This window comes from Gorilla gorilla, chromosome 11 (genome assembly GCF_029281585.2).
Source record: "Gorilla gorilla gorilla isolate KB3781 chromosome 11, NHGRI_mGorGor1-v2.1_pri, whole genome shotgun sequence".
NCBI classification, from domain to species: domain Eukaryota; kingdom Metazoa; phylum Chordata; class Mammalia; order Primates; family Hominidae; genus Gorilla; species Gorilla gorilla.
In genome coordinates this window covers 143,223,143-143,236,190 of record NC_073235.2, presented here as the reverse complement: position 1 = coordinate 143,236,190, position 13,048 = coordinate 143,223,143, and the positions used below count along the sequence as shown (strand labels likewise).

Below are 13,048 nucleotides of genomic sequence, written 5' to 3'. Positions count from 1 at the left end.
ACTGAGGCCGGGATTTGGCTTAAGCCACAGAGGTGAAGGCCCAGAGTGAAGGTGACACATGGCTTCCCTGTGACATCCAGAGGCTACTCAGGCCCAGGGGGTCTAGCCAAGGGGCTGGGCAGGATTCGGGGAGCCTGCTCTCAGGCTTGTGTATCAGAGGAGGGGGCCACACCCAGCTCCTGACCAGCTCCAGGCCCCAAGTCCTGGCAGGCCAGCCCACCCTACACAGCCAGGAAGATGCAGAGGACAAGAGTCGTGAGAAAGAGCGCAGGAGATCAGGTTTGCAGAGTGGAAGTTTAATGGGACCATCACCGTGATACCCCATCACAGCAGTCCCAGGCTGGAGGCCCCAGGCCCCGGCCGCCTCTCCCAGCATGGTGGGCCTGGAGAGAGCACCAGCACCACCTCCCACTTTCCCTGGGGTATTGCTTTGCCCCTGTGCCTCCCGCCCCAGGAAGCTACAAGAGACAGGCTGTCCTGTCCCCACACTCTCCCTGGGTCCTGGGATTCCCTGTTCTGAGGGGCTAAGGTTGCCTGGGGCCAGAGGGCCCTCCCCAGGGACAACCGTCCTCTCCCTGTGTCCCCTGCCCCCCACACTGAGGGAATGTCTGTGTCCTTGTTCCTCTGCCAGGGGCCAACTGAGGCTGCCAACCCCAGGGGCGGGGTGCAGGGCTGTGCGGGGAGGGTGGCTCAGATCCCTGCAAGGAGGCGTGCTGCAGGAACAGCACAGCCTGGGCCCCCGGCAGACATTAAGGCACAGTGTGGCGGTCACCATAGGGCTGCTGGGGCCCTTGCCCCGGGGCGGCACCTGGCAGGTGCTGGCATCCGGGGCTAGGCACAGCTGTCAGTGTTGAGACAGGAGGCATGGTGTGTGCGGGCTGGCCCCAGGGCCTGCAGTGCAAGAGAGCTGGGAGTGGGGAGGCCAGGTCCACAGGTCTCTGCCAGACACAAGGAGGTCCCTCTCCCCATTCTCCCTGCCTGGGAGAGCCCAGGGGAGGGGCTCGTGGGCCTGGGCAGAGCTCATGGCCAGAGCCGAGACGCAGTCATGGCAGGCCTGGCCCACAGAAGGCACAATTGTGGTGTCTGGGAGGTCGAGGGTCAGCCCGCCAACAGGGCTAGGCAGACACATTGACGTCCCTGAGAGAGATGGCACTGCTGGGGGCCTCGTCCCCAAGCAGCAGGGCCTGTGCGTCCGAGTCTGTGTCTGCTTCAGCCTTGCCCAGCTCCGTGCTGGGCTCTGAGGCGGGCTCTGTGCTGGAGCCCAGGCCCTGGGACAGGATCTGCTGGATGGCTCTGCGCAGGTTGGGGTGCAGCCGGCCCTGCGTCTGGTAGAAGACCTCCAGCGCGAAGGACTTGAGGGCACCGGTGCAGAGGTCCTCGTACAGCGGGATGGTGTACATGCGTGACATCTGCAGGAGGGGCACTCGGTCACACTGGTGGGCTCCCCAGGCCCCTCGAGCCAGCCCACCCTGCCAGCCCGGCCAGGCGGCCCTCCTGCCCTTGGCTTCCCAGCTTCATCATTAGGGCTGTGGCCTGGACTCCGGTGGCCAGGAGGCCTACCATTAGCCTCCCACCTCCACCCTGCCCTTCCAGGCCGACCATGGAGGCCCCGTCTCCAGGGAACCTGGGCTGGAGGGAGCACATACAGGGAGCAGGGCAGCCAGGGCCCACGGGCCTGAGGGCTCTGGCCTCCCTCTGAGGAGCTGGGACGTCCCCTCTGCCCAGGCCAGGACGCTGAAGGCCCAGGGCCCAGCAGGCTGTGGTGGCCTGGACCCTAAACTCCTGCTCCCAGCTGGTCCCTTCCACAGCTTCTCCAAGAACCGGTGGAGTCCAGGCTGCCCTCTGGTACCTGCACCCGGTGCATGCCCCCACTCCCAACAGACCCCTACGTCTTCCCCGCCCCATTCTCCAGAATGTGCCTGGCCTGCCCCAAGGGCTCAGACTAGGGAGTCGGGTGGGACTCCCAGTCCGCACGGCTAGGCCGTTCCAGGCTGGCCCCCTGGGCAGGTGACCACACCTGGCTCTCCAGGAAGCGCCGCACCCTGTGGAGGTCAGGATAGTAGTCGTTGCGGACCACAATCTGCAGCCAGCGGATGCGGATCTCAGCGTTCATCGAGTCCAGCAGGGAGGAGTAGCACTTGGACAGGCTCATCACCACCTCTGCAGCGCAGGGGGCAGGTCAGGGCTGGGCCGCTGTTGCACCCCAGGCCCTGGGCCACCCCCATCAGCTGCAGGGACTCACCCTGCGGCAGCGGGGACCCATCCAGGAGCCGGTCCAGGAAGAGTGCTGTCTGGAAGGTCCTCCACTTGGAGATGTCAATGGCGCTGGCCGAGGCAGCTGCCTGGTCCAGAGGTTCTGCGGTCCACAGCTGGAAAAGGGCCTCCACGGGCCGGGTCAGGCTGGATCCCTGAGACAGGTCCGGCTCAGCCAGCGGCGGGCCTGTGGCATTGAGCCAGCGCTCGAATTCCAGCCCTAGAGGGGAGAAGTGACCCTGGGGTCCCTGCCCAGGCTAGGGAGGGGCTGCCTGAGCAATCTGCCCAGGAGACCCCAGACCCTGAGTGTGTCCCAGGCAGGTGGCCTGTTCCAGGGACGTGGGCTGTTCAGGAAGGCGGAGTCAGCTCCAGCCAGCACTGCCACTTGAAGCCACTGAAGGGGCTTCTGTGACGGGGTACAGGGAAGCAGAGACTTGGGTTGGTGACCAAGGGACTCGCACCCACTCCACGCCTCTCCTGGGTGGAAGACAATGAAGTAGTCTAAACCCAACCTCACTGCTGGTGGAGGCCAGCTGCGCCATGAACCAGCAGGGGCGCGATGGGGGCAACAGGCTCTTAAGATGATATTCCTGCTCTTAAAGGGCAGTGCCCATTCCCTACCCACAAAAAGCTCTTGATGCACTTGCTGTACCTTCCAAAACTTGGTGTCACCATGCACAGCCCTCCCAGTGGCACCTCACCACCCTCCAGCAATTGTGGCCTCTCCCTCAATGTCTGAACCCTGCAGTGCCTTCCTGGGCCCCAAGCCCTCAGACCCTCAGGGACACCTTTACAAGTGACGCATAAGCAGGGCTGGCTGCTGTTCTCCAGCTCCAGGACACCCCCGTCACCCGCCCTTCCTGCACCAGGCCCTTTGCACACCTGGTTTTCATGGCCCGCTTCCTGGGAGTGCCTGACTCGGCCTGCTTAGCCTTGTGCCACCGGCCCCAGGCAGGCCCCCAACCCCAGCCCTGTTCTCATAGCATACCAGCCTGGGGCCCACATGGTCCAGCAAGGGTTGGCTGAAGGACAGACAGTGAACTGACAGGGCTTTCCTCCAGGCAGAGTGGCCCCTCAGGCAGCAGAGGCCCCGCCTGTCATCATACCCACGGCTCCCTGGCTGCAGGGTTGGGGGTCAGCCTCACCTGCCCGGCAGTCCACGCTCTGCTCCTTCAGCTCCGGGAAGAAGCTCAGGAAGGAGTCCAGCAGGTCCTGGGCCACCACGCTGGTGAACTTGTACTTCTCCACATAGGCCTGTGTGGCAGAGGTGGGGCCTCAGCAGGCCTGGAAGGGCGGGGCACAGGCAGCCCCACCAGAGGCCTGCAGGGCACTGCAGGGCGTGCGCCAAGGTACGTGCTGGGCACAGGGGCAGCTAGTGGGCACTGCAGAGCCAGCACTTGGCACACAGGCCCTGCCAAGGGACCAAACAGGGTGGCAGAAGGGGAGGTGGCAACCCAGGCACTCCCCACAAAGAAAGGCAGACTAGGTCCCAGCCAGGCTCACAGGCCCCTGCCAGTTCCACCCCAACTGCCGCAAGAGCAGGCAGCCCTGTGAGCTGGGGAGGAGCTGGGGGCAGATGGCAGCAGGGCCGTCCTGGGCAGGGGGCTGCTCACTCGGAGAAAGTCATCAAAGCGCTGTGGGTCTCCACAGAGCTGGGACAGGTAGTACACGAAGCAGTAGCCCTTCTCGTACGTGAACAGGTTCATCAGGTGGCTGGGATTCACTCCTGCAAGGTGAACACCCACCTGGGCTGGCGTCCGAAACCACCAGTGTCCCGTGGGATAGGGAGGGGCAGTGGTCAGGCTCCGAGGAGCAGCAAGGGCCAAGCGCTACTGTCCCTCACATGTCCAGATGTGTACTGATGCCCTGGGCGTGCAGCGGCAGGGCCTCGGGGAAGACTGAGGACTCACACACCACTGTGACCGCTGCTCAGAGCCAGGGAGGCGGCGGTGGCTGTGGGAGCCTGGGGAGGCATTGCCCTGGCCAGGAGCTCCCAGCTTGGCCTTGGCAGGGGTCCAGGCACAGTGCGGGACAGAGAAGCCACAGCCAGAACACACGAAGGGCAGGCAAGGAGGCCTTGAGGGGTGACATCCCCAGTTCTGGGGGTCCTGAGGAGCAGGTACCTGGCTCCAGCTTGACCTGCAGTTTGCTGACCGGGCTGTCCTCTCCCAGAAGCTTCATCTGCCGGTGCAGGGCGTCCAGGCGGAAGGCAGTCTCCAGGCAGGTGAAGGCAGCACCTGGATGGGTCCGGAGACAGAGGAGAAGTGAGGGGGTGTAGGGGTCGTCGGGGGAAGCAGGAGGTGTGGGCACCTGCAGCATGGCAGGGGGGCCAGGCTAGGCTCTCTGCCCCTGGACCAGTGCCCAGGGCCCCCCGTGGCTGCCCTCCCCGGCCCTGGCCGCACCGTAGGTCTTGGTGGGCACCTGCAGCATGGCAGGGGGGTCAGGCTAGGCTCTCTGCCCCTGGACCAGTGCCCAGGCCCCCCGTGGCTACCCTCCCCGGCCCTGGCCGCACCGTAGGTCTCGGTGGTGATACGGCGCTGGGCATAGGTGGCCAGGCCCTCGCTCAGCCACATCTCTTCCCACGTGGCGTTGGTGACAGCGTTGCCGAACCAACTGTGGGCCACCTCGTGGATGACATCGATGACCAGGAACTCATCGCTCTCCAGGATGGAGGAGATGATGAAGGTGAGGCAGGGGTTCTCCATGGCCACGATGGGGAAGGAGGGTGGCAGGAAGACAATGTCGTACCTGCACCGGGAGGGCGGTGAGGGTGGCAGACCTCGGGGCTCAGACTCCCACCCTGCACACCCGCACCCCACCTTCCACCCAGCAGGGATCAGCCCAGCCCCTGCGGTGAGCTCCGCTTCCTCCCCAGGAGATGGGGACAGGACACCCCAGGGGTCAGACGAGGGGCTCCCCCTCTGACTCCTCCTTCCAGCCAGCCAGGTCCACAGGTCCCCTGGGCCTACCTGCCCCACATGTAGGGCCCATACAGCCGCTCAGCTGCACTCAGCCACTGCTCCACTGCACCCGACAGCTTGCTGGTGGCCGTGGGCAGGAGGCACGGCTCGGCCCACACGCGGCTCCTGGTGCATGCAGAGAGAGTGAGCTGAGGCCGAGCAGCCCCAGCCCCGCTCACCCCACCAGGCTCTCCCGCTGCCCTGGGGCGCCAGTAACACCCACACCTCACCCAGCCTGGCTGACCACCCCAGCCTGCAGCCCGCCCTGCCTCACTGGATGGGCAGCCACCCTGGCCCTTCCCACAGCAGGGCAGAGCTGCATTCCAGGGGCCACTTAGCTCATTTTATCTCTGGGCTGAAGGGACCAACGAAGGTGTGAGGGTGCCAGGCTGTGCGGGGGCCTTGGCAGGAAGGACCAGTTTGCAGGGCAGGCACCCCGGGTGGGCCAGGCTGCCGGGTCTGAGGGCACATGGGTGGGAGGGCCTGGCAAGCAGGGCCCTGGCGGTGGCACCAAGGCAGGGGCAGGGCTGGCCCAGAGCACCCAGAGGCCAGTGGGGGTCCTCAGCAGGGCAGCCGTGGACACAGGCCACAGACCCCCGGTGGGGCTCTCCCCGAGGCCTGGGCAGCCCCAGAAGGCCCCAGCAGGAGGCCCTACCTGGGCCCGATGTCTGCCGGCTTGAGGTCTCCGGCCACCAGGGCCACGAGGTAGGCGGGCACGGGGTGCTCCATGTGGAAGTGGAAGACGCCTTCTTCCTCCATGTATGCACTCCGGGTGGCACTCATCAGCACCTGCACCCCCGATGGCGCCTGTAAGGAGGCCAGACTGAGACCGGGTGGCCCCACCGTCAGCACACCCACAGCCCAGGCCGGGAAGCCTGTCAGGCAGCCCCATATTCGTAGCAGGAAACCCTACATCCCCATCAGGGAACGTTTCTGTCAGAGAACTTCTCTCCAAAGAACTGCCACCCTCCACTCAGAACCCCTAGCTCCCAGCCTGCAAACCTCGTCCCAGCACAGAGGGTGCTGCCAAGTTCGGGCCCGGTGACCCACAGACCCCACTGGGGATCAGCAGCTCTGTCTGGAGACCCCTTGTCTGGGGACCCTGCAATGCCACTGGGGACTCACCCCGGGTCCAGGACCCTGACCCCTCAGGCCCGTTGGAGGCAGCCCGGCCTCCCCCGTTCCCTGCAAAGCGGCTCCTCCCATAGAGTAGGGAGGGTGGGCTCCTGCTAGCACTGTGGCCTGCTGGCAGCTGGGGCCACAGCCCAGGCAGGTAGGAGCAAGGGGGAGGCGGCGTGGTCAGGCCACTGGGCTGTCCTGGGAGCAAGGTGACGGCAGCTGACGGCCCCTGACCTTGACGACGGCAGAGTAGGTGCACTTCACGGCAGGTGTGTCGAAGCACGGGAAGAAGGAGCGGTTGCACACGGAGTGGCCCTGGGTGAAGACGAAGGGCTTGGCGCAGCCATAGGTCAGCTCTGGGTCCAGCCACCAGATCTGTGGGCAGGATGGCCCATCAGCAGACGGCCACAAAGCTGGGGTGCTGGGCCCTAGCCACTGGGCAGCAGCCTGAGAGAAGGCAGGAGGCTCTGGGAGGGGACAATGGCCAGATTATCTTGCTGGGTTCGAGGGCCAATAGCCACCCCTTAGCCTTCACTTGCCTGCCTGGGCAGGGAGACATCCAGGGCAGGTGACCCAGGGTGTGGCCTGCACTGTGTCATCAGGGCCAGACCCCAACCCAGGCAGGAGGCCCTGTGTCAGGGAGCCGACAGGGGCATCTCCCAGCTAACGCCAAGGCGAAAAAAGGGAATAGCCCATCATTGCATTATCTTAGCTTCCATAGGGAAACTGAGGCACAGTAGGGACACACTCAGTCCAAATTCCCAGCAGTTGATTTGGTCATGGCCAGGAAAAGGAGCCTGGGATGTGGAACCTGGGAAGCCAGAGCCTCCTGATGGCTATACACTGGCAGGCAGCACGCCCGGGCCCAGAGCCACCCTGAGCCCAGGCAGCCTTGCCTGGAGGGACCCCGCAAGAGACAGGCTCCAGGCCAGGGGACAGCAAGCAGGGAGTGGAAGCCAGGCCAGAGGCCCCTGCTGGCAGGGGACAGGAGTGGCCAAGGGAAGGATGGCTGGGGCCGCTGCCTAGAGGCCGGGGGCTGCAGTGAGTGCTGTGCAATGGGTGTGCTCACAGCAGCTGCTACCCACCTAAGGTCACCCCCCTGGCAAACCTCTCATCTGCACCGTAGCTGTTGAGGCTTTCCTCACCCCTAGATGCCGAGGCCAGGCCCCAGCCCCACTGAGAAGCCTGCACCCCCGGGGCCCTCCTGCCACTATCCTGCTGCACCCGTCTCATCTTCCTTCCAGGAATTCTGACCTCTCCAGTGAGGGCAGCTCAGAGTCTGGGAGGGGGACCCTCTTCCAACCACAGCCACATCACCTTCGTCCCAAGTCAGCCCTGCACGTCGTTCCCCACCCTCCTCTCTGCCGGAATGAGATGGTCAAGGCAAACTGAATTGCTCCTCATGCAAAGGCCCTCCCATGACCATGAGTAGAAGGCGCCCCCAACATGCTTCTAAGACTGGACGAGTGGAATCCACAGCTGAGGGCCGCCACTGAGGGCCTGGAGGATCCCAGACCAGGAGGGCTGCCTCCCCTGCGGACCCGGCCAGACCCCTCCCAGCACTCTCAGATCTCTTCCAAGCTTCCTGTTGGTGCCCTGGCCTGCCGGGCAGCAAGGTGGCACAGGCGTCTCCCATTCCTGGGGAGCCCTGGGCTGCCAGGGTGTTCAGGGCCCACCTGGGGAGCCATTCACAAATGCAGCCTTCCCCCTTGGGGGGGGCTGGGACCTGGGAATCTGTATGAAGGAACCTCCCTGCAGGAGTCTCCCCAACGCTTCAGCCTGCACGGCCCCCTCACAACTACTCCTCTCCTGTGGCCTTGCCTCACCCTCCTGAGGCCCTTCTCAGGCTCTGCCCACTCACATCTCTCCCTACTGCCCCATGTCCACCCCACAGCCTCAGTAGCCTGGGTGTCTTCCCAGATACCAGCAGGGCCCACAGCTCCCCACTTGCCCTGAAGTGAGGGGTTGGGGCAGACCCCCAGACAGGACAGGCCCTGCCCCACAGATGGGGCACCAATCCCCGTCAGGGCACCCGGGCACAGGTGCTGATGGGCTGGTGGAAAAGGAACAAGGCTGAAGGGCTCCAGACGCTGCAGGGCAGGAAGAACGCTGTTCTTGCTGGGGTGGGGTGGGGTGGGGTGGGGTGCGGGTGCGGGAATGGGCCCAAGCATCTGCAGCACCTCCAAAAAGCCTCTGGGGGCCTGGGGCCCACTGGCAGGGCCTCCCAGGGAGCTCCCGCTGCATCCTCCCTGGCACAGGGACAGGCTTAGGGATTTGGGCCTGAGTCCCTGGAACATGCAGGAAGAGAAGGGGACTCCACGTGTGGCCCCAGCCCCATGGCGCTCACATACAAAGATGCATGCCTGAGGTTAGAGTCGAATACTCTGCCTTCTGCAAGTGGGGCGGCTCATAGGCCAGGTGACGCCAGGCCCCCTGTCCACAGCCTGCCAACCCTGACACCACTCAGACTTTGGGGACTATGCCACTCTCCCTGCCCAGAGTACCCAAGGGCCACCCAGTAGGCCATAGGAAGCCAAGAGACAATGGCCACCCTTTCTCACTGGGCCCCGTTCACAGCAGCCTGCTGAGGGCCCTGGTCCGGCCACTCTGCAGGCCAGTGTTGGGTGGACCAGACACGTGGGCTCCAAACACGGATCAAGGCCAAGGAGAAGCCCATCCCTCAGTTCTCGCCTGTCATACTGGGAGGCATACTTGCCACCTGTCAGAGCCCTGGAATACCACAGCAGGGGCGGGGCCGGCTGGCCAGCGGCCTGCACACCCACAGGGGTTCTGGGAAAAAGGTGAGGTGGCAGGTCCTGCTTAGGGCTCCTGGGAAATGTACAGGAGGCCCATAGGGGTGCACTGGTCTGGGTTCTTCCTGCCCAGATGTCACCTTGGCTCTTTGTGACCTGAAGCCTCTCTACCACCTCTCCACCACCCTGTCCATTTATGTGTCGTGACCAGTGACAGCTGGACTTCCCAGCGCCTCCACAGCTGTGTGTGTGTTGCATACGTCGGGTGTCACATGTGTGCCGTCCATACCACCTAGGGATGCAGTATGACCCCCCATGCTGTAGGAAGGAAAGGCCCTGCTCCATCCTGTACACACCCCCATTGGTGGAGGTGGAGGGGGTGCTGCAGCCACAGCGCCAGCCTCAGCCACCTGGCCTTTCTTGCAGAGTCTCTGGAGTGGTGGGTACCCAGTGTGCAAGCCCTGCAGAGCCTATGTGTGTCTATGTTGGGGTCGCGGGGCCCACTGGTCTCAACACTCCCACCAGTGCTGGCCAAGGGAGCCCCAAACCGAGCATCACAACCTCCATGGCCCTTTCCTCTGCCTCTGGCTTGGACTCATCTGCACGCCCTGGTCACATGGAGGCCCTTCCGCAGCTGACACTCCAGCCCAACCCTCGGTGCCAGGATCCTGCAGATGTACACCTTGGTGGGTGACAGAAGCTGCTCATGTCCCCAGGCAGGGACCGAACACCTGAACGGGAGGCTACCCTGAGTGACATGCTGTCCCGTGTCCCCGCAGGACTCCGGCTTCTATCCAAGGGTCCTAAGGGCTCACAGGCAACAGCTGGGAATCACCGGGGTGGGGGGAGGGGGGCACCTGTAGGGCGCAGATTCGCGTCCCTCAGCCTGGCCGTGCGGCGAGAGGCCGCTAGCAGCGCCCTGCGGACCGGCCCGCAGCCCCGGCGCCCGCCCCGGACTCACGGCGGGGGCGTCGGTCGAGGTGTACCGCAGGATGACCTGGAAGGGCTGGTGCGCCTGCAGCTCGGGCGGCAGCGTGACGGTGAGCGAGGAGCCGTAGTCGGTGAACGGGTCCACCCTGAAGGCCAGCGGACAGCAGGCGGGCTCGGAGCCGGGCGCCTCGGGGAAGGCGGGCAGCGAGGGCGGCGGCGCGGGCCCCGGCCCGGGGGCGGAGAAGGCGAAGGCGCAGGGCGTCTGGGCGGCGGCGGCGGGGGCGCGACGGAAGGCGGCTGAGTGCAGGCGCAGAGCCGGGTGCGCGTCGAGCACGAGCGCGCGGGGCGCGGGCCGCAGCGCGCACAGCTCGAGCACCAGGCAGCCGGCCAACTCGCGCGCCTCGGGCCGCAGCTCCAGGCCGAGCTGCAGGTGGCGGAGGCGGAAGAGCTGCGCGCTGGAGGCCGAGGCCACGTCCAGGGCGGGCGGCGGCTCGGGCGGCGGGCGGACGGGCGCGGCCTCGGCGCCGGGCGCCTGGCGGCAGCAGCACTGCGCGGCCATGGCCGCCGGCACTAGGTGAAATCCATGGGCGGCGGCCGCGCCGGGCCGCGGGCGAGGGGCGCCGGGCGGCGGCGGCGGGGCGCGGGCACAACAGGAAGTCGCGCCGGGAGCCGCCCGGCCCGGCCCCGCGCCGTGCGCCGCCCCGCTCGGGCTCCGCTCGGCCGCCGCCGGGGGCGCTGTGCGCGGGGCCGGGGCGCGGGGCCGGGGCGCCGGGCGGGGAGGGCCAGGAGCCAGGGGCGCGGGGAGCCGGGGAATCGAGCACGGCGCGGGGCCGGGGCGCTGTGTTGGGAGCCGAGGCGCGCGGAGCGGCTGAGCAGCACCCCCAGCCCCTCGCTCCCTCCCCGGGCGGCGCCCGGGAGATCCCAGGAGGCGGGATCGCTGCTCCCTCCCAGACACTGCGGGCCAGGCCTCTGGGGCAGCCGCTGAAGGGACCCGGGAACCTTGGGGCCACCGGGGCAGGCTGCTTCCAGGTGTGGTTCGTGTTCCCGAGGAGCGCAGCGTCGCGAACTCAATGTCATCCTTTCATCCGGGGCTACGGGCAGGGCAGGATTCTCCTGGCACCCCTGCCACTCCGCCAAGTCTACAGGTGTGGTCTGTGCTGTGGGCCCTGCGGTGCGAGAAGCTCCGGAGCCTTCACGCGGCGCTGTCAACTACAGCAGCCACCAACCACGTGTGGCCATTTAGATGCGAATTAAATACAGTTAGAAGTTCAGTTCCTTCGTGGCAGGTGGAGTGAGTGAGTGTGTGTGTCTTCGTGGGAGGAGTGGCTAATGGACAAAGCAGGCAGGAATCATTTCCACAATCGGAGAAGTTCCTCTGGGCAGTGCTGGGGACCTCTCATTTGGGAGCCCTGTGCTGGGGTACGAACGAGGGTCTGGCCTGCCTGTCCCCACCCCATCCGCCAGGTCCACCCTTCCCAACGCCATTCTCTGTGGACCTGGCGAAGGCTGCCCAAGGCTGAGCCTGTCCAGGAGCCTGAGCCCCGAGGGAAGGGGTGCTCGCCTGGCAGAAGCTGCTAGTGAGCTCACAGCGGTTGAGTTTTGAGGCTGTGGAATAACAGGGGCCACCATGATGTCGCTGTTGTCATCAAGTAAGAATTCTAATTCCTAGGGACAAGGGGCTTCTGGGGCTGGGGAACTATCCAGGAACCCAGGACACCTCTCGCTTCTGCTCCACTGAGGTGTGGCCGTGCAGGGCTGGACTCGGGTACCGCACTCGACTCAGCGTCAGCCCTGAGTAGTGTTTCCTGTGTCTGGACTCAGTCTCCTCGTTGTGTAACCCTCTGTGTCTACCCTCCTTCCGTGGGGCGGGAAGGAAGGCTGAGAGGGAGAGTGTGCGTTCACGTTTGCGGGACAGAGCACTGAGGCATCATTTCAGTTTTCCCGTAGGACCTCAGGTCCCCACGTGCCCTCTTTAGGGACACGGCCACGATCTTGGGGCACCCATCCCAAACTCACCAGGAACCCCTAGGCTTACACAGTCACTCAGAGGTGTGGATCAGCCTTACATCCAAGGCTGACAGGGAAGACAGCTGAGATGGGACCCTCCTCACTGCCCCCAGCGCCCTGCCCGGTGGGGCCCTGCAGTGCCAAGGGCAGACTGTTTTCGATGGCACCCCCAGTTCTACGGGGCTCCCCAGAGCCCACCGGGCCATGTTCCTGGCTGGAAGAACCTCAGTTCTGCACACGCGGTGCCACACTAGCTGGGCCTGGCCGTCCAGGGGGCAAGTCACCACAGGGAGCTTGGGGTCTTGCCACCCGCATTGGACTCAGGGAGCAGAGGTTGGGGTCTCGCCCTGGGCACCTCTCCGCGGCCAGTTCCACACACAGGAGTCCAGAGTTGCTGTGGCACCTCCTCCCCGGGGGTCCAGGGGAGCGCCTCCCACCGCGCACGTATGTGAGGAGCTGCCCTACTGCACCCCATGGTGCTGGAGGTGCGGCTGAGCCGAGAGGGCGGGGTCTGCAACTGAGCCGCGGGAGCCTCTCGCGCCGGCCCCGCCCCGCCCCGCCCGAGGAGGCCCCGCCCCCGCCTGCCTGACACCCCCTGGGGGCGGAGGCTACGCCGCATGCAGGCCTGGGCAGACACCTCTGACTTCTCTAACCCTGGCAGAGGAACCTGGACGTCGCGACTGTCAGCCCTGGCTTTCTCCCACAGGAGTTTTCATACTCCAGCTTTTTGGTGATCAGCGCAGTGAAGTGGCTGCGCGGCATCTGCACCCCAGCCTTCCCCTGATGCACCCGAGGGAGGGGTTCCTGGCTTCACCCACTAGGAGGTGGGTGTGGGCATGGAGGGTTCTAGCAGGCTGGGGAGGGCAGCAAAGCTTCCAGGAAGAAGCAGTGTTCAGACAGGGCCGCGCCCAACCCCGACAGAGGACCAGGGAGCTACCAGTTCTCAGATGGAGCTGGTGGGCTAAAAAGGTCTGATGTGACCCACAGGTGTCCTTCAGCCTGGCCGGGGCCCTGCTGCCCTTGTCC

General features: G+C 65.5%; 1 protein-coding gene across 4 annotated transcripts; it reads right to left on the bottom strand.

Moving 5' to 3' along the window:
* Positions 1-280: 280 nt before the first annotated feature.
* RNPEPL1 (arginyl aminopeptidase like 1) lies at positions 281-10,690 on the bottom strand. 4 transcript variants are annotated; one of them, XM_004033489.5, is made up of 11 exons: positions 10,047-10,690; positions 6,567-6,707; positions 5,869-6,020; positions 5,223-5,339; positions 4,766-5,001; positions 4,377-4,490; positions 3,867-3,979; positions 3,399-3,507; positions 2,243-2,473; positions 2,018-2,160; positions 281-1,409 (listed from the first exon to the last, which is right to left on the bottom strand). In XM_004033489.5, the coding sequence occupies exons 1-11, from the start codon at positions 10,572-10,574 to the stop codon at positions 1,116-1,118; spliced, it is 2,178 nt and encodes a 725-aa protein (XP_004033537.3). In that variant the 5' UTR covers positions 10,575-10,690; the 3' UTR covers positions 281-1,115. The 4 variants fall into 4 exon arrangements, with proteins under 4 accessions (XP_004033537.3, XP_063551422.1, XP_063551423.1 ...); XM_063695352.1 differs by having other exon boundaries at positions 3,867-4,003; positions 10,047-10,671; XM_063695353.1 differs by having other exon boundaries at positions 2,243-2,440; positions 3,867-4,003; positions 10,047-10,671.
* Positions 10,691-13,048: the final 2,358 nt, after the last annotated feature.

Excerpts from the sequence above, each read along its gene's own strand:
- RNPEPL1 (XM_063695352.1), bottom strand. The coding sequence starts at position 10,574 with ATGGCCGCGCAGTGCTGCTGCCGCCAGGCGCCCGGCGCCGAGGCCGCG. Across the intron at positions 6,708-10,046 it reads CCTCGACCGACGCCCCCGCC|ATCTGGTGGCTGGACCCAGA; the intron begins GTGAGTCCGGGG and ends TCCTGCCCACAG. Across the intron at positions 5,340-5,868 it reads CCGGCAGACATCGGGCCCAG|GAGCCGCGTGTGGGCCGAGC; the intron begins GTAGGGCCTCCT and ends TGCATGCACCAG.